Below are 24487 nucleotides of genomic sequence, written 5' to 3'. Positions count from 1 at the left end.
AAATCACACAATTACAAATTTCATCACACAATTATATTCTACCAACAAATATTTATTGAACACTTACTATGTTCATTCAAGCTACTGAGGGATTCAATGAAGAATAAAATTACTTTCTTCATAGAATTTTTACAATCTAATATAAGAGAGTGGGACTTACACTAAAAATAACCAACAATATGAAGATAGGTATGTTCAAAAGAGTGGCAAATAATCTGTATTATAGGGGCACTATAATATGTGAATTGGAATAATCAAGAAGATAGGACTTGAACAGGGCTTTAAAGAAAGGGTAAGATTCAAAGGCAAGGAAGGACATCTCAAGAAGGGTGCTTGGCTTAAGCAACTGGTGTCTTTACAAGGAGTAAGCCAGTCTCATTTCAATAAAAGGTTTACGTAGGAAAATTGCAGGAACAAAATTTTAAGTGTCCTTAGGTTGAAATGCTTCTCATTACTCAATAAAAGCAATTTGTTCTTATTCACATCTTTGGCTTTAATTATGGTCTTACTATCCTATTTTCTTAAATTAGTTTATGCTTCTGTTCTGTATAATTAATTAAAATGGGAAACACAGAAATGACTATAGGATACAATGGATTTGGTAAGAAAGTTTCTTCTTTGCTTGAAAAGTCTGTCTCTCTATAAGCTATCTTTGTACATGAACATTGAAGGAGACTTGAACATTCAAGATATAGTTTAAGCTAAGTGTTAAGCTAATTAATAAATAAATCTTAAGGAGGTGACTAATGAAATGTTCCAGTACTCACTGTATTATAGAGCTCTTCCAGTCGGGAGATGGTAAGAAAGCGATGGAGGTTCATGCCATATTCTATTAAGAGCTTCACGAAATCCACTCGATCCATCACCAAAGCATCTAACATTGCTTGTTCTAGCGAGCCAGGCTTCAGAGGGCAGAAATAAATAAGAGATACAGAGAAATTAAGAAAGTAGAAATAACTAAAGAATTACATGTATTTGAACTCAAAACTATACAGACAAAATAATCATAAAATACATTCTTACTAAGAAATGTTCAGGACCTAAGTGAAGAAATAACAAAAGGTAAACTGAAGGCATAAAAGACCTCTTGAATAAATGTGTTCTTGGATGAGAAAATTGACTGTGGTAAAGCTCTCAGTGCTTCCCAAATTAATGTTTGAATTTAATGCAATTCTAATAAAAATCCAAGGTTTTTTTCCCTTCCTTCTTTTCCTTCTGCTTCTTTTCCTTTTTCTTTTTTGTTTTTTGGTAACTTGGCATGTTCCCATTTAAACTATATCCGACTTCTGGGTATAATGGCAAATTAAACACACTCATCTACTTTTACTCCTACCTAAAACCCCACTAAAATTATAGTAAAGGGGTTTTTTGTCTTTTTGTGTTTTATTTTAAAGAAATGAATCCACAAGAACAAGGAGGTCAAGAGTGAAACGTTTTAGAAGTTGAAAAGCAGATGGTCAAATGGTAATTGACTTAGCAGTTCCCAGAAAGCCAAAAAATGGAAGTCCCTAGAAATTGGAAAAAAAGTCAAGAACCAAACAAAATCTATGCCACAGAATTCTGGCAGCATAAATTGCTAACACTGGGACCTTCCCACTCATCTTCCCCTATTGATTTCTGTAACAATAGGAACAAGGCTTTACCTTGTAAGCAGGAGATTGGAGGATTTCTTTCTGATATTGTGATGAATACAAGAGAAAATATATGAATATGCTAACACTTCAGGTTCCCCAACAAATGGGGGCAGCCAGATCACCCTACTGTGGAGCCCAAATCTACAGCCTCAGAATTTCTAATGAGCTTTCTTTCCTCCACATTTAAACAAAGAGTCCAGGACAAACAGACCAAAAAACGTCAACCAGGAGGAATCAGACAATACAGGAAGAAGAAAACTTCAAAAGAACTATCATTAGTAGCTTCAGAAAAACAAAAGAAGATATTATATTCAGGATGCTAAGACCTAGGGTCTGTCACACAGAGTGAAGTAAGTCAGAAAGAGAAAAACAAATACCTTATACTAACGCATGTATATGGAATTTAAAAACAAACGATGGTACTGATGAACCTAGTTGCAGAGCAGGAATAAAGAGGTAGACATAGAAAATGGACTTGAGGACACGGGGTGGGAGGGCGAAGCTGGGGCGAAGTGAGAGTAGCATCGACATATATACACTACTGAATGTAAAATAGTTGGCTGGTGGGAAGCAGCAGCGCAGCACAGGGAGATAGGCTCGGAGCTCTGCAATAACCTAGAGGGGTGGGATAGGGAGGGTGGGAGGGAGGCTCAAGAGGGAGGGGATATGGGGGCATGTATATGCCTATGGCTGGTTCGCTTTGTTGTGCAACAGAAACTAACACAGTATTGAGAAGCAATTATACTCCAATAAAGATCTATTAAAAACAAAAAAAGCACATGTACACCTTCCCTATGACCCAGCAATTCACTTGTAGAGAAATAAAAACATATGTCCACAAAAAGAAAATAAATAAAAATTAAAAAAATAAAAAGACAACAAATTTGCTCTCAGGAATTAATAATATGCTACCAGAAACAAAAAGCTACATACAAGGTGTGAAAAATTAAACTTGAGGAAATCTACCAAAGAAAAGATACAGAAGATAAGATTAGAGGAGCAGTCCACAGGTCTAACATTTAAATGATAGAATTCCTGAATGAGAGCAGAGAAAGCAGGGGAGGAAACTCCCCAGCAAGGAAATACATGATTGCCAAGTTGAAAGCAAGTGCCCAGTGTAATGGATATAAAGACTCATAACGACACACATCATTGTGAAATCTCAGAACACTGGAACAAGAGAAGATTTTTTTAAACTCCCAGAGAAGAAAGAAATCGTCATAAACAAAGGATCAGAAAAGAGAACGATTTTTTACTTCTCAACAGTACTGCTGGGTGCTGGAAGCTAAGCATTCAAAATTCTCTAGGAAAATTAGTTCCACCTTGAATTAAAATATATCCAAACATATAAAGCCTCAAAATTTTTATCTCCCATACTCCCTTCCTCAGGAAGTTACTGCAAGATACACATCATCAAATAAAGGAGTAAACCAAGAAAGAGGAAAACAGGGGATACAGAAAACAGGCGTTCTAACAAAGGAGGAAATCTCTAAGATGATGAAGGATGACAGCTCAGCACCAGGAATAGCAGGCAACCAGTCCAGATTGCAGCAGGGAGGGCACAGACAGAAATGTTAAGAGCTCTCTAAAATTAACCAGAAAACAGCAATATGACTTATTATTTAGAAATATGGAGATTTATAAACGTCAGAACAGTCCAAAAATGTCAAAAGTGCTTGGCTCTAGTGATAAGCAGGGCAGGGAACTACTGTCTTTTTGGTAGCTTTTTAGTACCATTTGATGTTTTAAACAATGTGCACAAATTAGTTCAACCCCAAACTAATAGACCTATGGTCTGGTCACAACTGTAATTGTTTTAAAATGAAATGTTAACAGTGATTAGCATTAGCACTATGAGTAATATTTCTTCTTCCTGCTTTTCTCTGTTTTCACTCATTCCTATTGTGAACATGCATTACACTGTAATGCAAAAAAATAAGATAAACTTTAAGTTTTGAATAACAATATAAAAATCTGCCCATTGAAAAAGTAAATTAAAAATCCTTCCATCTGTCTTTCCCCCGACTTCCTTTGTCAGCTTCAATTAGGCTGCAGAGCAAGAGGAAAAAATGTTTTCAGGGAGGCAAAGTAGATGAGAGAAATGTCTTAGTGATGGTGTGTACCCAGCATCAGAGATGCTACCCTACCCCCACACCCGTCCCCAAAGCAACCTATCTCTCCTCCAATTCTCTCTTTTGTCCCTCCCTAACAAACCAACACACGACACAGGTCTTCCAAATAACTTCATCTTCATTATACCTTCCAATGTTGTCCATAAATTAGGATATGTTTCTTGGCAATGTCCATCCTGTCCCAAGCCATTGCCAGATTTAATTGTTCTGATGCTGATAAATTTGTGCCTAGGGTAAAAGAAAGGAATCACATATTCTGTTTATAATATCAACATAAAAAGCACACAGTGCCACAGAATGTGAAAAGAGGGAAGGAGGAACAATTGTAACCTTATTTAGACACTCACCCTTTAGCAGAGCTGTTAGAATTGCTAAATCAAGGTCCTGTGACTCTTCAGAATCAGCATCAAAAATGGTAATCTGTAACAGTTGAAAAACAGAAAGCCATACATTTTGGGGACTAGCAAAGAAATGCTTTCAAAAGTACCCACAAGATTTGCTCTTGAGCTAATGAATTAAGTGAAACATTCATCATTAACGTCAAAAATCACAGAGTTAAAAAAAATTCTTTTTTTTCACTAATAAGAGAGAAAACTTTTCAGTAGGGTAATGGTGAATTGTACACATTCAGGGGATTAAAAAAAACTGAAAAATTCCAAGTATCTTAGAGGAAACATGCATGAAAGAACATTACTGCATTAATTTACTATTCACATGCTATAATAGAAAGAAACTCAGTGTCAATTCCTCATGTAAAGAAAACCATTCCTCATTTTGAAAGAATATGAAATGAGATCCTTCTGTTCACCTAGCTTTAGAAACTAAGACGTTTGCTTTTTAACGAGAAATGAATCCTCAAGGATTTGTCATGAAACAAGTGAGGCAATTACAACGCACCCAGTGAGCAAGTACAATGGACAGTGAAGAAAGCCTTCACAACGTCAAAGCCTCCGGTGCATCCTGGCACGTGACTGATTTTTTTTTAAGACAAATAAGGACATTATTTATGATTATATAAGGTCTTCTCCTGTTAATGAATGTATCTCAATCTTTGCAGATGAAAATATATAGTAAAGGGACCTGTTCAACAAAAAAGAGCCAAGATTGCCAAGTTCTAGCCCCAGATATGCCACTAACTAAGTCAGTCTTGGGTAAATATCTTAAAACCACTGCATCTCAGGTTCCTCACCCACAAGATGAGACGAACCCACTAAATAATCTCTAAGGTCTCATAAAGATAGAATTCTTCTACAATTCATGCTAATAGCCCCTCTATCTAACAGCACCCGCCATGTGCATGAATAAAATCAACCCTCAACTGTGCAGGAGTTGAGAACCTTTCTGTAACATGCAAACCCTTAGCTGCCTTCTCTAGTTCCCTCTTGATTATTACACCACTCCTTGGTTACTCTCCTTGATGACAGGAGGAGACAAATATAAGGGTGATCCCTTTAATATATCCTTTTCTTAACCTACTGACTATTGTGGGGAATATAAAATGTAATAGACCATGCACAAGATTTCAACTCTGAGCTCCAGTTTTAGTTCTACTATTTCATAACTGCATGTCTCTGGGCAAATCACTTAAATTCTCTAGGCTTCAGCTTCGCTATCTCTGAAACTGAAATAAACAATCACTGCCATATTGAACTCACTCATGGGGCTACTTCACATGAAAAAATATACTGGAAAGCACACCGTTAATTGTAGACATGGTTGTTATTTTCATTGTTACTAGGTCAACCAAAATCCCAAAAGGTTTTTCACATCTGTTGAGCCATGCTTAGTCTAGACTGAACTTGTTCAATTGGTTTTTTGAGGGAAGGTGCTTTAATATTACCAAAATCTTGTATGATTTTGTCCAGCCTTCAAATTCTGGAAAGATCACTATGTTATGACATATTTGCATATTTAATGTAACTGTCAGCAACATACTATCCAAATCACTGATAAAAATTTTGATCGAAGTACCCTAAAACACTAAAATCTTTTCCTTAATCTGTATTATGTTCATAGCCCAAAGTTTGTGGCCTCTATTTCTCACCTGAGAGTTTATTCACATATTTCCATTGTCCAGTGCATCCCCAATGATCTCCTATAGGACATACTGAGGATACTGTGATGGAGTCATCTAAGCCAGCAGACTTGAGTTTATTTAAGACATGGAGCTGTTCTTTTACCCTCTGAAAATATTTACATGTAATTTTCACTAAATTCAATCACTTTTCTGTAATACTGTTATATTATCTAAGTGCTTTTTCCCAGGTACGGTCAGGAATATGACATATGGTTGGAGGGCGGGAGGAAACAAGAAGTCACGTTTACTCAACTTAAAGGTCAAGTTCTGTAGAGCTATATATAATCAAGTAAGAAATGAAAAATAAAATTGTGAAAATAAATATCACAATTGTTGAACATTAGCGTTTTTTAAGTCAGTTGAGTCATCAACTCATCATACTCACAGAATCCCTGTGCACCATACACTCCATCAGAATTTGAAAAAGGTGCTTGGACTGTTTAAGACTAAAGTTGAAAGTGTTCTGAATCATGCAGATGATCTCCTCCTTCACCTGAGGACGCAGGGTCCTGAGAGAGAGAAATGGTCGTGACTTGACACAGTGCAGAGAAGGGGACAAGCCAGAAACATCAGCACAAGTACAACATCCCTGCGTCTGTCCCATGTGATGGAGAAGGTTTCTATGGACAGTACTGCCAAGAGATAAATGAATGGGAAGGAAAGCGAAGCAGCAGCACCAGGAGAAGGCTGAATTGAAAGAGAGAATGGACTGATCTGCCATGCTCCTGGGAAGAATGCACTTGGGGCAGGGTTCTCGAGCTGACAGATTTCCAAGGGGTTGTGAATCTCCAGAAATTACGGGCATAATATACTTAAAGAATCTGACACTGTAAAACGAAAGACAGAGGTGTAATAGAAGAGGAAGCGGGTACGGGGTGGAAGCAGGGCTGAAAGGGGAGAGAAACTTAAGAGAAGAGTTGTCAGAGAGAAATTATAAGCAGTGAATGAATATTTATTAAGTAAATGAGTGGGGTCCACATTTCAGTTTGTACGCACTGTATTTACTCACTTGGCAGAAATATCACGCTTTTGAAATTGGAAGAATCACAATGTGTATAGGGATGGACAGAGAAACCACTAAATAATCTCTAAGGTCTCATAAAGATAGAATTTCAACTTGTTTGAAACTTGTTTGAAACTCCTTGTTTAAAAAGGAAAAAGAGTTAAAACTTCAACTAAGTACAATATATGCGACAAAAATGTCAGGATGTTGATTTCCCCAATTTCTGCTATGTTTACTAACAGCAACTGAATTTAAAGGTGATCTGGGGCCACAGTGGTCTCCTCCCTCACTCCCCCTGGAAATCCTTTTTCCCTAAGCTCAGACAGGGCTCAAGGTCCTTGTTAGAGGCCGGCCATTCTTCAGCTAAGCTAATAGCAACTTGCATCACTAGAGGGCATTTTGGTGTTGCTTAATAAATACAAAAACCACTGAAAAATGAATTCCAGTCTCAACCTCTGTCCTCTAAGATATCCAGAGAATTCCAGTCTCCGTCCTCTAAGGATATCCGACCTACATGAAAGCAGAAATTAAAGAACTAAAATGGAAGAATAAAGAGCATACTTTCAGAAATGAAGACTCAACAACTCACCCTTCATCTGCAAAGTGTTTGTGGGTGAAGGCCAGGAGGTCGGCAGCCCTGCCTGTGCCTTCACACACCACCACTGGAGCTTTGTCTTTCACAGTCTCCCACACTGAGAGGATGACATTGGGACCACCTTCCACCACCAGCCCCACCACAGGCACTCCTTGTCTTGAGCCTATTTCAGATGACAAACAATATCAAATTGTTACAAAGGAACCCCATCAGCAATTCTGATTACCAGACACAAGTCTTTCAATTACCACATACATTTGTTACTTGCACTAGCCATTCTCTCTTCTTTGACTCAGGCTTGCTTAGTTCAAGGCCAAGCCAGAAGCTTGGACTTTAAATAAAAGTAACATAAATATGGTGAGAGCATCTTCTCCCAGTTAAAAAGTTACCTAAAGGCTTTTGGTAATTAAAAAATAATAATAAGTAGTAGTCTTCAAGAAACTAATGTTTTATCTTGGAAATTTTCAAACATTTCTAAAAGAAAACAGAATGATATAATGGATCCCAATGTATCCATCACTCATCTCCAAAAATGATCAAACTTTTGCCAGTTCAATCAACTTTGAATAGTGGTTATTTCTAAGAACAAGATGGGATGGGTAAACCTCAAAGACTTTTATATTTCAATTTATTCCATTTTTCACTATTCGGCTTTCTTATAAGACTACATATTACTTTATTAAAGTGAGGAAGACAATAAAAAAGGAAAGACCATGGAGTCATTCTTTTTAAAAAGATACTAAGTGAACAAAAGTTACAGAATGATATGCCCAGTATGATCCTATTTAAAATCCTATTTAAAATGTTAAAACCATATATATGGGTATATATTTTATATATACATATGCACATATCTATAACATGTTACATAAATAACCAGAAAACTCTGGAAGGATATATATCAAATTATTAATAGTAAAGAAAAGAGGGGAAGATTTGGGGAAATGTTGACTGTTTAGTCTATAGATTTATTACTTGATTTAATTTTTACACGACATGTGTATTGATATATTTAAATCAATTTTTTGTTTTTCCAAGAGAAGGAAAATTGGCAGGAAACACCATGCTCACACCTGAGCGACACTGGACTTTACTCTGGGCCCCATGTTCTACAGCGCCCTCCTCTGGCCATGTCCTTCCCCTCACAGTGAGGAGTCTATAGGGTCAAGGTCCAAGGAAAGCCTATGCTCCCTCTCCTACTTACTATATTGCCCAGGACCCCAAAATTCTTGCTTCCAGGGGCTGCTTGAACCTCTGCCCCAGGAATATACTTGTCAAAGTCAGAGGCAGCTTTGGGGAGTAGGAGAGAAGTGGATAGAGCTTGGACATATAGGCTAGGGTGTCCAGTTGACGTGTGTGAAGCCTGGACATCGTGAGATTGAGCCAAAGGTGGGAAGAGAAGCAGAAAGTGACCTGTAGGCCAGGGGCCAAGGTGCTAGTTCTGTTTCATCTCCACGTTCTGGCTCAGTACTCCCAAAAATCCAGGACTCTGACCTCAAACCTGGCCTTCCTGCTACATGTACAAAAGTAAAAGGATTGAACATTATTCTCTTGTTATTTTTGCTGGTTAGCTTGATTTAAAGCTTTTAAGTATTTAAACAAATAGTATGTGGGTTTCCATGTGTAACCTTTGTCCTGACTCCACAAATGTTAAGGGTGGGCCTCTTAGCAGGCACTCAAATATCTCATTCAGTCTATTTAATGGCTTTGACATTATACTTCTTTCCTTTTCCACATATCTCCACTTCTTATTATTTTCTCCCTATCACTAAAAATCAGACGTAAGATACACCAACTGATAGTCATAGGGTTCTTTTAACAACATTGTCCTGTAAAAGCTAAATGAAATGGTGACGATGGTTTATTAAGGCATAAAAGTAATAGAAGAAAATTTTGATGAAAATGCCATTAATTATAGAATTATTGAAACGGATGGAAAAAACAATTTTTAAAGAGAATCTCATATCCTATATAATGATATACTATGCAGTCATTAAATATGTGCTCAGATATGCTTACTGATATGGAAATATATCCATGTTTAGTGGAAGAGGAGGGAAGGCTACAAAAGATATTATATGATCCCAGTGTTCATTTTTAAATGTTGCTCTGTGTGTACGTAGAAAATTTCTGAAAGCATACAGGTGAAAAAGTTAACAATGGTTATTTTTTATAGTAAGATTACAGAAAGCTATCTCTTCCTTCTATGTTTTCTTTCTTTATCTGAATATGAGAGTATGTAACACTTTTATCATCAGAAAAAGAAATCAGTAAGGGTATTCTGCAGGAGAGGGGAAAATACTTCAATTTCTGTTAGATACATCTTTTTTAAAGCAATAACTAATCCTCACAAAAATAAATACATTTATGATTGTTTTCTACAAAAAGGATCTTACTGATGCTACTAATTAAATTTGTTTAAAAAAAATCGTGAAGTTCTTTGCTGACAAATCTCATGAGAGAGCTGCCTCTACTCCTGGCTCCCAGTTTAGGCAGGAATACAACATTACAGCTCCAATGAAAGGCTCTTAGAATAGGCATCCCAGGAAAGGGCTCTCTTCTCCACCAAGACTTGCATTACGAAGACATACAGAGCTGATCCTATTCTTTCCATCCTCAGAGACTTACAGAACAGGAACTGACACTGGCCACATTTCAAAGGGATTTCTACAGCAACTTTATGAAGTCATCCTTTTTTTTTTTTTTATTTTTGGTAAGTGCTTTCTGCGAACATCAAGGATTTGCCAGGGACTCCAAGAAGCCCGGTTGAAAAGAAATGAAAGAAATCAAGAAAATATTTAATTATTGTCATTCCATCCAAGTAAATCCATTTATAACCACACCAAAGACAAACACAAATATGGCAGAAAGCCTCCCTAGTGAGCACAGGAGGTATGAAGATCAGCTTTGATACCTAAGAATTTTGGGCTTGTTGGGGTCTGTTTTCATTTGTCTTTCCTTTCTCTCTTTTATTCTTCCTTTCTTCTTTCCTTCCTTCCTCCCTTCCTTCTTTCTTTCTTTCTTGTGTGTGTGCATGCATGCGTGTGTGTATGTGTGTGTGTGTGTGTGTGTAAGTGGTTTATTGTTTTTGCTGTTTTCCTGTCAGTTCTCCAGAGAATAATAAATATTACCAATCCACTGAAATTGACTCCACATTCTCTCTCCATGGACAGCAAAACCCTCCCAATAAATCCTAAATTTTAAGGACTTTGAAAGTAGAAATGTAGAATGGCATATGGCGATATGCAAGCTCGGGGCTCTTTTCATTCATCAGGGCTGTTTTCACAAATGGAGAATCAGCAGGAAATAAGAAAGACTAAGAAAGACTTTGCTCTCCTGGGACACACATCATAGCGCTGCACAGAATCCCTGAGCACAGGTGGTGAGCCCAGGTCATCAAAGGCAACAGGACATTTCAGGTAACTGGCATTTCAGAGCCCTGCAGGGCCCTCGCTTCAGGGATTCTCCTTCAGGGCAATCTCTGACCTGCCCTCCTTCTCTGCTCCTCTGTGGGTGTCCCTCCCCACTAGCCACCCCCACCCTGTAGAGGACCACATACCTGCTCCTCTCTCCCCCTTCCTGACCTAAATAAGCCTCCAAACTTCACTCACACTAAGCTCTAAATGACTGGCAACAATTCCCAGAGTCCCTCTCTCTACTCCCACCCCAACCAGCAGACAACCCCCTGTACCAAAGGAGAATAAAAGGAAAGAAAGAAACACATTTGTTGAGGACATGTTATGTACCCAATACTATTCTGAGCACACCTAACATATTTTATCTCCTCTAATTCTCACAACAAAAGGTACAGGTAGACAGTTTCTTCTGTCTTGTATTAAGAGAACAATTTGACAGATGTTAATTTCATTGCCCAAGGTCACAGGCAGTAAATAGGGCTTTGATCCATCTGACCTCACTACATCTGCTGCTTCAGGGAATCTGGGCCAAAACCTCAAAGGATGTTCAGCATTTTCCAGCCCAAAGTCAAAGGTTTGAAGAAGACCGAGCCTGCTGAGAATCTTCCTATTCCCTGGCATCTCCGCTTAAAGGGCAGGAGTAGTCTGCGGAAGATTTAACTCACCAAAAGAGGCAGGGGCCACCTTCCACTGCCCTGGAGGCAGAGTCTCCATTTCTCCAGGCAGCGTCCAGCCCTCTTCCTCCCTTTAAGGATTCCCACCTCTCCACCCAAGGACACTCACTGATTTTGCCCCCCACTCCTCCTCCTTAGGCACTACCAAAGCACCACTGCCAGCATGTCACAGCAAACCTTCAAAGGTCCCTATTTCTAAAAGTCCTGATTTCAACCCCTTCCCTGACTGAAGCCGCCACACCCTCCTAGAAATGTCATCTTCCCTGACTATCAAGGCTCACAGCCCGCTCTTCTCAGGCTAGTCTCTTCTCGGCTTTTCAGCCATCCACATTCCCAAATCAATTCTTTCTCTACTTTTTCCCTCTATCCATCCAAGCCTAAGGACTCCCAGAGACTCTGCTAAAGTCTCCACTCTGACACCTCCCCTCTGCTGTCCCGCAGGATCCCTTCCTCTCTTCTGTCACCCACAATTTCATATCCTGCTTTCTTCTCACTGAGGGTTCACAGGTGTTAACTTAAGGCATGGGCCGGCTTGGACCTCTCTACCCTGTACAGATGGCAATGGAGCACTTTGCTCCACAGCAAGGCCCCAGCCAGGACCTGTTGGTTGAGCCCCTGTGGTACTCACGGCTGTGTATTTTCTGCAGAGAGAGGTACTTTTCCAGGTTCCTCCTGAGCTTCATCTCATTGCCATACTTGCCCACAGTGCCATCATCGGACAGGATGAAGTGGGAGTGCATGCAGTTGAGTGTGGTGAGTTTGCTGAGGGGGTTGCCCAGAGTCTGGTACAGGCACACCACCTGTGAGACAGCGAGGACAAGAGACGGTCAGAGCTTGAGATCCTTCCCAGGCCGACTGCTCCAAAGGCCTGTCTATGTACTACAGAGTTCCTGTCCAGGTCAAAAAGTAGTACTTGCTACCAAGAGCAGTGCTTCTCAAGCCATCTGCGGTGAAGAATCAATTTCAGTTTTCTTATTTCTTATTTTTTTATGGACAGATAGGTAGTCCCCTAACGCATGACTAGTATGCGGCTTGTACGACACGAGACTCACAAGTTCAACAGCACTCGCACACACAGCAAGATAAGCACGCTTACCATATGCTCGGATGTCACAGCACCGTCACATGGCTAAAAACGGTTCCATATATTTATTTTCAATTTCTGTACTTACCTTGTCTCAGATCATTAAAAAACAGTTCAAGGATCTGCACTGGTACACAGACTGCATCACTATCCAGAAACTATGCCTTTTAATAGATCTATTCCAGAATAATATTTGGACACTGATTATTTTTTCTCGTATTCCAAATGAAGTGAAAAGTAAATGGAGATGCATTCATTCAATATAAAATATCCAGATCTTTATTAATATTTGCTGATTCTTCTATAAGCTACTCCAATTCTCATTTGTTTTTAGAGAGGAGAGAACAGTACAGTCATTGGTACCTGTGGGGGATTAGTTCCAGGACCACTCGCGGATACCACAATCCACGATGCTCTAGTCCCTTATACAAAATGGCACAGTATAGTTGGCCCTCAGTATCCGCTGGATCCGCGGTCGGCTGAATCCTTAGGACCCACTGTCAGTTGACTCCTCAGATGCGGAATCCACAAATAGGGAAGGCCAACTGTGTTTGGAGTCAAAGGGCCCAAGTTTAAGGCTAGGCTCTTCTACCTTCTAACTTTAACTCTGGGTAACACCTGCTTCCTTTCTCAGGCTTATTTTCCTCATGTATAAGTGATGATAATAATTCCTATAACAGAGGGTTGCTGTGAGGCTTTAAAGAAATAATGGGGGCTTCCCTGGTGGTGCAGTGGTTAAGAATCTGCCTGCCAATGCAGGGGACACGGGTTTAAGCTCTGGTCTGGGAAGATCCCACATGCCGTGGAGCAACTAAGCCCATGCGCCACAACTACTGAGCCTGCGCTCTAGAGCCCGTGAGCCATAACTACTGAAGCCTGCACACCTAGAGCCCGTGCTCTGCACGGGTGGCTCTAAAGCCACTGCAATGAGAAGCCCATGCACGGCAACAAAGAGTAGCCCCACTCGCCACAACTAGAGAAAGTCCACGTGCAGCAACGAAGGCCCAACACAGCCAAAAAAAAAAAAAAAAAAAAAAGAAAGAAATTAAAAAAAAAGAAGAAGAAATAATGGATGTAAAAAGCACTACAAACGTTACAAACATTAGTATTATAAGTTACTATAATCCCTAAGCATGACACTGAGGCCAGAAACCAAAAAGATATTTTTTACACATGGAAAGATGTTCATAAATGATACAAATTAAAATCTGGGAAATGCAGCACACATGGCAAACAAAAATGTTAATAGAATGAATTATAATACAAAAGGTCTTTCAAAATATAAAAACTATGCTTAAAAATGCATAAAAACCACATGGAAAGATGTTGAACCTCACTAGTAATCAGAGAAACGTACATAAGAAAAATTAGGTGTTATTTTATACCTATCAGAATGGCAAAGTTTAAAAAAAGCCAGAATACCCGAAGCTGGAAATGGTACAAGGAAATGGGCACCCTCATACACTGTTGGTAGGAATGTAAATTGTTACCACCTTTGTGGAAGACAATTAGTCATATTTTAAAAGTTACATACCAACTGGTCCAAACATTCTACTTTGAGAATAACTTCTAAGGAAATAAGTGTTTTCAGCTAGTTTCAAAAATATATGTGTCTTATCACAACATTAATATCATTTTTTGTAAAAGTTAAAAATAGAAAACATAAATGGACAATACAGAGGGATGGTTAAATAAATTATGGTACTTTAGTACAATAGAACTTTATCAGGCATGAAAAATAAAACTGCACCCTTGGCTCTCAGAATGTGGTCTCTTAATACTATTTCCCATTAAAAGCAACCAGCCATTTCTCTAGGAGCAAAAATTATATATAATGAGCCAAGATCATTTTTTTCATACTAAAACACAAGGAAGCAATGATAAATGATGGAGAATGGATGAGGGACTAAACTAAACAAAATTGGCTATGGGTTCATAACTGTTGAAACCGGGAGAAGGGTACGAAGGAGATGATTATTCTAATCTCTCTACTCTTTAATGTGTTCGAAATTTTCCAAAATGAAAGTTAAAACAAACCATAAGCATGTCTATATTAACTGACATAGAGAATTAATTATGTTAAATAGTTAAGCTGAAAAACAGATTCACAACAATAGGTTTCTGTTGTTACTTTTTTAACACACAAACTTTTTTTTACTATACATACGTACGCACACATAGAAAAAAATTCTGGAATGATACACACCAAAATATTAACAGTGGTTATCTTTCTTCTTCATACCTTTTGTAATACTTGAGGTACCTACCAAAAATATACATTAGTCTTATAAACAAACTTAGACAAGTCCATCCCTTTAGAATCATTCTGGCTACTGTGTTGGGATCAGACCTTAATAAGAGACACGGATGAGAGTAGGGAAGGCTATTACAATCATCCAGGTGACAGAAAATAGTGGCTTAAACCTGCTCAGTAACAGTGGAGGTAATAAGAAGAGGTCAGATTCCAGACAGATATATATATTTTTTTAAATAAACTTATTTTATTTATTTTTATTTTTGGCTGTGTTAGGCCTTCGTTGCTGCGTGTGGGCTTTCTCTAGTTGCAGCGAGCAGGGCTACTCTTCGTTGCGGTGTGCGGGCTTCTCATTGTGGTGGCTTTTCTTGTTGCGGAGCACGGGCTCTAGGCCCACGGGCTTCAGTAATTGTGGCACACAGGCTCAGTAGTTGTGGCTCGTGGGCTCTAGAGTGCAGGCTCAGTAGTTGTGGCGCACGGGCTTAGTTGCTCCACGGCATGTGTGATCCTCCCAGACTAGGGCTCGAACCCGTGTCCCCTGCATTGGCAGGCATATTCTTAACCACTGCGCCACCAGCAAAGCTCCCAGATATATTTTTAAAGTGAAGCTAAGATAATTTACTGGTGGATCAGGTTTGAGGCACGAGACGGAGATCATTCCAGGATAAGTTCAGGGTTTTGGCTTGAGAACTGCAGGACAAGATTGTCACTTTCTAAGATAGGGTAAGGGAGGCAGCAGGAAGTCAGGAGTTTACTTGGGGTGTATTACATTCAAGATGCCTACTAGATATCCGGATATAGTGCTAAGCTGGCAACTGGATACATGTTTATCTCCTTCTGTTGTGAAAGGATTGTCTACTTACATCTCTTCCAATAAGATCTGTCCGGTTCTCAATGACACCCCAAGGAGGGATTCCAACTGTCCAGATCTTTCTCAAGGACTGGGAGGAATGGGCTTTCAGGGCATCCCCAACATGTTTGGACACACCTATGAACAATCAGTTTAGAGGTCAAACTTTAACTCACAAATCATGCAAAACACTGCGACTGCCGGAAAGAGACAAGTAGACAAGCATATGCAAAAGACCATTATCAGGGAAAGTTGCTGGCACAGTGGAATTAATTTCTGATATTTTGACTTGCTCTACTCCCTCTTGACACCTCCTTCTCCTATCACTAACCTTTCTACCTGAACAATTCTCCTCTCCCTTTGAGAAATTTCTGCTTACAATCTCAGTTCTGCCCCTATTCTTGCCTGACCAGAACATCCTGTAAACCCACCCCTGACATCATGAATGTTCTAAGTATTTTTTTCTTTAACCTTCTTGACTGGCCCAGTAAAACATCCTGAAGGTCCTTGCTTCATTGAGGCAAATTAATTTAACAGCTTTATATTCATAAATATTCCAGAACTAATATATTAGTGTTTGCCTTTCTGGGACTAATAATAATAACAATAATAGCCAACACTTACTGAACTCTTAACTACACACCAGGTGCTTTTTTAAGTTTTACACGCATTTACACTTTAAGTAGGAATTTTTTAAGTCTATTTTATAGGCAAAAATTGAGGCACAAGGAAGTTAAATAATTTGCCCAAGGTTATAGAGCTGGTAGTTTGCACAGTTTGGATTCCAATCCAGGATCTGACTTTTCTTTTTTCAACAGACTTTACTTTTTTAAAAAATTTAATTTTATTATTTTTTATACAGCAGGTTCTTATTAGTTATCTATTTTATACACATCAGTGTATACATGTCAATCCCAATCACCCAGTTCATCCCACCACCACCACCACCACCACCACCCCCCCGCCGCTTTCCCCCCTTGGTGTCCATAAGTTTGTTCTCTACATCTGTGTCTCTATTTCTGCCCTGCAAACTGGTTCATCTGTACCATTTTTCTAGGTTCCACGTGTATGCGTTAATATATGATATTTGTTTTTCTCTTTCTGACTTACTTCACTCTGTATGACAGTCTCTAGATCCATCCACATCTCTACAAATGGCCCAATTTTGAATGGATAAAGAAGACGTGGCACATATATACAATGGAATATTACTCAGCCATAGAAAGGAATGAAAATAGACTTTACTTTTTTAGAGCAGTTTTAGATTCACAGCAAAATTGAGCCAAAGGTACAGAGATTTCCCATATACCTTCTTCCCTACACACTTACAACCTCCCCACTGTCAACATCCCCTACCAAAGTGGAACATTTGTACAACTGATGAACCTACACTGACACATCATAATCATCCAAAGTCCACAGTTTACATCACATTAGAGTTCACTCTTGGTGGTGTACATTCTATGAGTTTGGACAAATGTATAATAACATGTATGCACCATTAAAGCATCATACAGAAGAGTTTCCCTGCCCTAAAAGTCCTCTGTACTCTGTCTATTCATCCCTCATTCCCCCAATCCTTGATAACCACTGATCTTTTTATTATCTGTATAATTTTGCCTTTTACAGTATGTCATATAGTTGGAATTATGCAATATGTAGCCTTTTGAGATTGGCTTAATCTGCCTTTTAGCAGAAATAGAGTCACAGACATAGAGAACAAACTTATGGTTACCAAGCGGGGAGGTGGTGGATAGGATGAATTGGGAGATTGGGACTGACATACATACACTACTATGTATTAAATAGATAACTGATGAGAACCTACTGTATAGCACAGGGAACTCTTCTCAATGCTCTGTGGCAACCTAGATGGGAAGGAAAGCTAAAATAGGGTGGATATATAAATATACGTATGACTGATTCACTTTGCTGTACAGCAAGAAACCAACACAACATTGTAAAGTGACTCTACTCCAATAAAAATTAATTTAAAAAAAAATTTGCCTTTTAATCACAAACACTACATTACGCCACTTACTCTTTCTATGTACAGTCTGACTCTGTATGTGTCATTAGCACAGGAAAAAAACAACAACAAAGCCCTGCATGTTGCATGCATCTAATGCGTAGCACCTAAATCACTTCCTTCTCTCTGGAATCCTCCCCTCCAGCCATCTTTTGCACTTTTCCCAGTCATTTTCTAAAATTGGGGTTCTGGACCACAGAACACACATCAATACCAATAGAGATTCAGATCCATAGGTTTGGCACGCGTTACCAGCATGTGGTGGTGATCGTTTGTCAGCAGCCCACATGTGATCTTAAGACATATTATCTGCTAAGACTCTCTGTAAAACCAGATCTGACAATATCATTCCCTATTCATTCTTCTGTTCAAAATCCTTTGAGGGCTCTCTGCTACATAGAGAATAAAACCTCAGCCCAAATAACATGGCACCCAATCTGGCTCCAGTCTCCCTTGCTGCCCCTGTCCTCTGCCACACGGCACGTCCAGCTAGCAGCCTTATCACCTCTTTCTACACATGCCTTAGTCTCCAGCTGTGTACCTTGCCCTGAACTGCCACCTCTGCCTAGAATGCTTTTTCCTACCCTTCTCTCAAGGCCAACATTAAGTGCTATATCCTTCACCAAGCTTTCTTCTCAGGTTCCCTCAGTTGGAACTGGAATTTGTTTTCCTCTTCCTCTTCCTTTTACTCCCAAACACTTCCTTTGTATCTCAACTATGACCCATTCAGCATCGATTTTTGGTTAGTTGCTTACTCTCTGTTTGTTACAGTCACCCACCTCATCACTAAACCCAGGGTCCATATGTTACTCACCTTTCATCCACAGCATCTATCCAAATGCTTTATACACAATAGATTCTTAAAGGCTTCTGGCATTCAATTTAAATAAATGTAAAAAATTCATGCCAAATAATGTTCAACTACAGCTGAGAAGCATCTCAAGCATAGGTTGAAACCGGTAAGCAAAGCTTCTCAAATTTAAATGTGCATAAGAATCACCTGGGGAGGTCATCAAAATGCAGATTCTGATCCCACCTGTCTGAGGAGCCCGATATCTGCATTCCCAACAAGCTCCTAGGTGATGCTGATGTTGCTGGTCCAGGGACCACTTCTTGAGTAGTCAGGACCTAAGGAGCTGAGGCTGAATCAGGTCAGACCCTGATTATTGTTTAAGGGAGCTCCAAGTATACCTCATTTCTCAATTTTTTTGTTCATATGAACTATTTCAATAGTCTTCACACCATTATATTTGTGTTCTTTAACTGGCCCTAATCTAAAATATTTTTTTCTTAAAAAAGCAATAAGTAAAATAAAGCATGTAACACAATTAGTTATTCAAAGAAAAAAAACATGCCCAAGTTCACCTTTTTCTTAACTCTACAAAACTTCCCCATCCACCCTCTTTTTTTTTACTGGAAATAAAGTAAGTACTACACATTGGACTTAGAACTCTGCAACCTTTGCTTTTTTCTAAGAATGTGAAACAGTAATTATCTCAATGAAATGTACCAGAGAAACTACCAGGTTACCCATTAGTGACAAGACGAATCCCTTGGTTTTATTTTTATTTTGTTTTTTCAATCACTTGCTTCCTTCATTCCTTTTTAATCAAAAGAAATTATTCATTACATTAGTACCCGTTGCTCAGTTCTTAGACATATGTATAGGCCCTAGCCTCTACCTCACAATCAGGTAGACTCATCCTAACCTAACCTGTAAGGCAAAATATAAACGTGCTACAAGTGCTACAGGCAATAAACGATATAGAAATTAAGAAACAAGAGCGAGTTGAGATAGAGAATGCTTCCTGGGTATGTTGGCATCTAATGTAGATCCTAAAGGTCAAGCAGAACTTAATAGGAAACATTGGCTAGGATATCCCAAATCAAAAGAGGAAGAAGGAAAGGGAAGATGGAAAGCCACAGGTGTGATACTGTGACTTATAATAATATATTTTTGGTCTGTTAGTGACACAGAGCTCCTTAAAACCTTGGAATTTCCTAAGTGGTGAGAGTGACAGAGGTGCCTTCTGTTATGTTAATGAGGCAACTTTTGGACATACAGATGGGGGCTGGTTGCCAAGGGAACCAACCAACCACGTGACTAGAGGGTAGGAAATTTCAGTCTCACCCTCAACCATTGGGGAGGGGAGAGGAACTGGAGATTGAGTTCAATTATCAATAGCCAATGACTTAAATCAATCGTGCCCATGTAATGAGGCCTCCATAAAAAAAAAAAAAAAAGAAACAGGGTTCAGAGAGCTTCCAAGTGGGTAAACACGTGTAAATGGGAAGAGGGCATGAAAGTTCCGTGCCCCTTCCCACATGCCTTGCCCCATGCATCTCTTCAATCTACCTGTTCCTGAGTTACATCCTTTTATAATAAACTGGTAATCTAATGAGTAAACTGGTTTCCTGCATTCTGTGAGCTGCTCTAGCAAATTCATCAAACCCAAGGAGGGGATGGTGGGAACCTCTGATTTATAGCCAGCCAGTCAGAAGCACGGGTAACACCCTGGACTTGAGACTGACATCTGAAGTGGGGACAGCCTTGTGGGACTGAGCCCTTAACCTGTGGAATCCGTCGCTATTTCCTGGTAGACAGTAATTCAGAATTGAGCTGAACTGTAAGACACTCAGCTGGTGCAGGAGAACTGTGGTGTGTTGGGAAAGAACCCACACATGAGAACTGGTGTCAGAACTGTAACATATCAGTAACAGATTAGTAAGAGAGGAGTTTGTGAAGTCAGTAATCCTCAACCCTGGCTGCACATTAGATACCCTTCAGAAGCTTCACCCTGAAAAACTCTAATTAATCTGGGGTAGAACTTGTGCATCTGTATTTTTGCAAAGCCCCCAGATGATTCTCTAACATGCATACAGTTCATAAACACTGATGCAAAAGAGTAGGGCTAGAGGTTCAGGGGCTACTAAATGAAGTCCTTGCATGTCAGATTTCAAGAAGTATGAAAGAGTCAGTGACAGAAACAAGTGCCAGTTATGTAGTTAATTATCTCCTCATGCCCCATACACTCAATGCAGTTGTTGCACATGTCACTGATTTCCAATTCGTGAGAATCTGACCATGGTGAGTTTAGCTCACGTCTATGCCCACACACTACCTCACCACAGTCCAAAGCTCATGAAAACCTATTTTCTTTGCCAGACGTTTACCCAAAGTTATATTAAAATAGCATATTTTAACAATGGTAAAAATACATTCCAGGAAAGGTCTAGGATTCTTCTGCGTTTCTTTTCCAGTCACTACACTTCCAGTCTTTCTCACGCTACCACATCTCCTGGGAGCACTGCAGAGCAGAGGTTAGGTGCTATACTGCCTGATTCACAGTTAAAAAGAAGGAATTAAAAACAAAAACAAAAACAGACTGAAACAGGGAATGTGCCTTACCGGTATTAATGCCTTCAGTTATTATCCACGCTCCCGTTGTCTCTGCAGCTTTGACCAAACCTTGGCTGAAGATCTCTTTAAGTTTGGAGGGCATCTTGAAGTTCTGGATGCCCCCGTGGACAGAGATCACCAGCTTTGGCAGTTCCATCTTCCACTCTTTCAACATTAAATGTAATAGATGATCCAACTTTGTGTCATAAGAAGTTCTAATATACTGGAAGATATGCATATACACATATACATAAAATAGTGGAAAATACCTGCCACGTCGCAGTAAGCACACAGCAGGGCAACTGAAATGCCAAAACTTGAAAGAAAATGTCTAGGATCTCTTTAAAAGTTCATCTTCATATAATGGAAATATTTACTTTGAAAAGATCCCACACCCCCTTTAAGTTCCTTCTGAGAATTACAAGTCACCATAGGAAGGCTTCCTGTGGTTTTCAGGGTTAGTCTACCAATGTTCTCTGGAAGGTCTGAGGTAAGGCAGAAATACTTCAAACTGGCAAAAATCACTACGCCAGAAAACCCATTTAAAAAAAGTTTTAGAAATAAGTGAAATGAGGTTTTCTCATAAATGCTATGGCTTTTAATTTACTGGACCATTTCACATATTTGCATAATTTAAATTAAGATCCAGAAGCATGTTCATTTATTTTAAATTTTACATTCTAACCATTTCCTATATATATCATCTCTCTAAAAACTTCTTTTCCAAAATAAAAACTTTTCATAAGAGAGTCAGTGTAACCAAAAGAAAAGACGGAAATCAGGCAGCTCCAGAACCATTTTGCATTTTGCCCAAGATTATAGTGTATGGCTGGCTTTCTTTTCCCAGCCAATGCAGCCACATACAGACTGATAAAATCATATTGAGATGAGTGTGAGCCAACCAACAGCAAGAATAAGTCGGATTTATAGGATAAGGACCATAGGAAACCATGAGTTTATAAAACTATAGCAAAAATAACCACAGGTAGAGATCGCCATAGATATGCAAATAGGAATTATCACATTGTCCTCCAGAATGTGACAGTGATTTAAAACAATTGTGTTCGTCTTTGAAATTCTTAAAACAGAATCCCTTTATTTCATAATTAAAATATTAGAATTTCTGACATGAGGATGGTGCAGCCATCACAGGATGTAGTAGAAAGAATCTAAGGGTAACTAGGATTCAGTTTACAAGTGAGAAAACTGAGTTGCCATGGCTTTATCACATATTCAAAGAGTAGGAGAAATACAAGTTGACCTTTGTGAAAGGGTTCATGTTGCCCCGAATGATGAATAAGGGCAGAGGAGGCAGCTCTGGTTTAGTTCTCCTTCTCTCTCTCTCAGTTCTTTCTCCCAGGTAGTCCTCCCTTTCAGTTATAAGTCCTTTTAGTCCTAGAAGATACTTCTTGAGATTTCAGGATAACACCTTGATCAACTAAATTATCAGCACTAGACTCTTTTCTTCCAAAGGCCAGCTGAAGACGGTGCTAAGGTTTTATGACTCTCTCTTTCCCCTCCTCCTCCTTTATCATAACTCACCTCCAAACCTCTGTGGAAGGAGGTGGGAGGGATAACAACTAGAAAGGGAAATGCAGCAGAGGGGATGAGTAACCAGCTCTCCCAAGCTCTCCTGCTGTGCATGCTAAACCTGAAGTGCAATTTCAGGCTGAAATATAAGGGTAGACTCTTCTGAGAGATCAAATAAAATGCATTCAGGCACAGAGGATGTAACAGGAGCCTAATGCTAAGCATAAAACGTATTAGTGATCAGATCTGTCTAAACATGTTTTCAGTTTTCCTAAATGTACCATATTCCCGCTTGGCCTTCCCACAAGCTATTCCTCACACCTACAGTGGTCTTACCCTTCTGTCTCACCAGACACCAAACACCTCACTCATCTTTCCCATCTCAGCTTAGCCATCCCTACTCTCAGATGGCTTCCTTGACACATGCACACCACCCCAGAAAAACAGGAGGAGTTCCCTTTTCATTCTCTCAAAGAACCCTGTATTCCCCTTTCCCAGCATCCCCACCGTCTGGGGTAATTGTATATTTATTTCCTGTTTCCCTCACTAGACTGTAAGCAATGTTAGTACACAGAACATATTCTCTTTGGGGCATAGCAAAGTATGGGCAACTGATAAAGATCTGTTGAATAGATAAAAAAATGAGTAAATGAAGATGATTATAAACAAACATAAAAGCGAAAGGAAGAAGATGAACAATTAAGGGAAAAATTACATAAAGAGTTCTATGAGAGTCAGCTTCCAAAAAGGACTGGAGGACAGTTTTCTTGCCAACTAAAACAAACAAAAATCAATGCACAGTTAGATGCAAGTGGATTAGTAATCAGAAATGTCGATTACTGTACAATTATATTATGAAACCTTATTATGATTGCACTATTAAGAACAGTTTTTCAAATCCTTTTAACTGATGATGCACTGCAGGACACAACTGATTCTGAGCTTTCCTGAGGTAGGCTCCCCCTGTATTTTCCCCAAGGAAAGCTGCCTCTAATAAGGCAGTGTACAGTTAACAAGGTCAATAGAAAACAGCTGAGAGACAGCTGACCTGTCAATACTATGTGAATCACATGTAAAATTACTATATTAGGGACAGGAGAAAAACTGGCCTGTAGAGCCCAGCACTATCATTCAGGGGGTACAGAAATTTCCCCATTTTCTTCCTGAGAAAAGGCTCTCACAAGGGCATAGCAGGCACCAACAGCCACAGGTTAAGTAAGTTACTGGGAATTGCTATAGCCGTGATTCAGGTGAAGTCTGTTCTTCGGTAGTAACCTTTGTACATGCCTTAAGAAAAGGGAAGCCGTTTGGCAACTGCCTCATGAGCAATAAGCCATTCTCTTCTGCAGAGGGCATAACCCGGCTGAAAGAAGTCAATCAAAGAGCTGGCCACACCACACCTGGGTAAGGTACCATGCCCCTCAGACATAAAAGAAAAAGAAGAGTCAGGTCATTTTTGTCAACAGGTAAGTAACACGGATCGCCTTTGCAATAAAACCTGGTCATCTGATCATCTACACTTAGAAATACAATTTGGAGATACATTTGGAGGTTATAGCCTCTGTTAAAAATCAGCAAAATAGGAGACCTCCAAGATGGTGGAGATCACCTTCCTCCCCATAAATACATCAAAAACACATCTACATGTGGAACAACTCCTACGGAACACCTACTGAACGCTGGCAGAAGGCCTCAGACTTCCCAAAAGGTAAGAAACTCCCCACATACCCAAAAGGTAAGAAACTCCCCACATACCTGGGCAAAAGAAAAAACAGAGACAAAAGAATTAGGATGGGACCTGCACCTCTG

At 39.4% G+C, this 24487-nt stretch overlaps 1 protein-coding gene across 1 annotated transcript in view; it reads right to left on the bottom strand.

The window, feature by feature from the left end:
- Positions 1 to 24487, bottom strand: part of TRPM6 (transient receptor potential cation channel subfamily M member 6) — a 137852-nt gene that overhangs the window by 77268 nt on the left and 36097 nt on the right. The window contains exons 5-12 of the mRNA XM_060014622.1: positions 21158 to 21371; positions 15733 to 15857; positions 12160 to 12331; positions 7436 to 7604; positions 6229 to 6352; positions 4114 to 4186; positions 3894 to 3994; positions 768 to 902 (exon numbers count right to left, since the gene is read on the bottom strand). Of these exons, the coding sequence (XP_059870605.1) occupies positions 768 to 902; positions 3894 to 3994; positions 4114 to 4186; positions 6229 to 6352; positions 7436 to 7604; positions 12160 to 12331; positions 15733 to 15857; positions 21158 to 21371 (1113 nt within the window). The remainder of the gene's footprint in view (positions 1 to 767; positions 903 to 3893; positions 3995 to 4113; positions 4187 to 6228; positions 6353 to 7435; positions 7605 to 12159; positions 12332 to 15732; positions 15858 to 21157; positions 21372 to 24487) is intronic.

The sequence above is a fragment of the Delphinus delphis genome, chromosome 6 (genome assembly GCF_949987515.2).
Source record: "Delphinus delphis chromosome 6, mDelDel1.2, whole genome shotgun sequence".
Classification (NCBI taxonomy): domain Eukaryota; kingdom Metazoa; phylum Chordata; class Mammalia; order Artiodactyla; family Delphinidae; genus Delphinus; species Delphinus delphis.
This window is presented reverse-complemented; position numbering and strand designations above follow the sequence as displayed.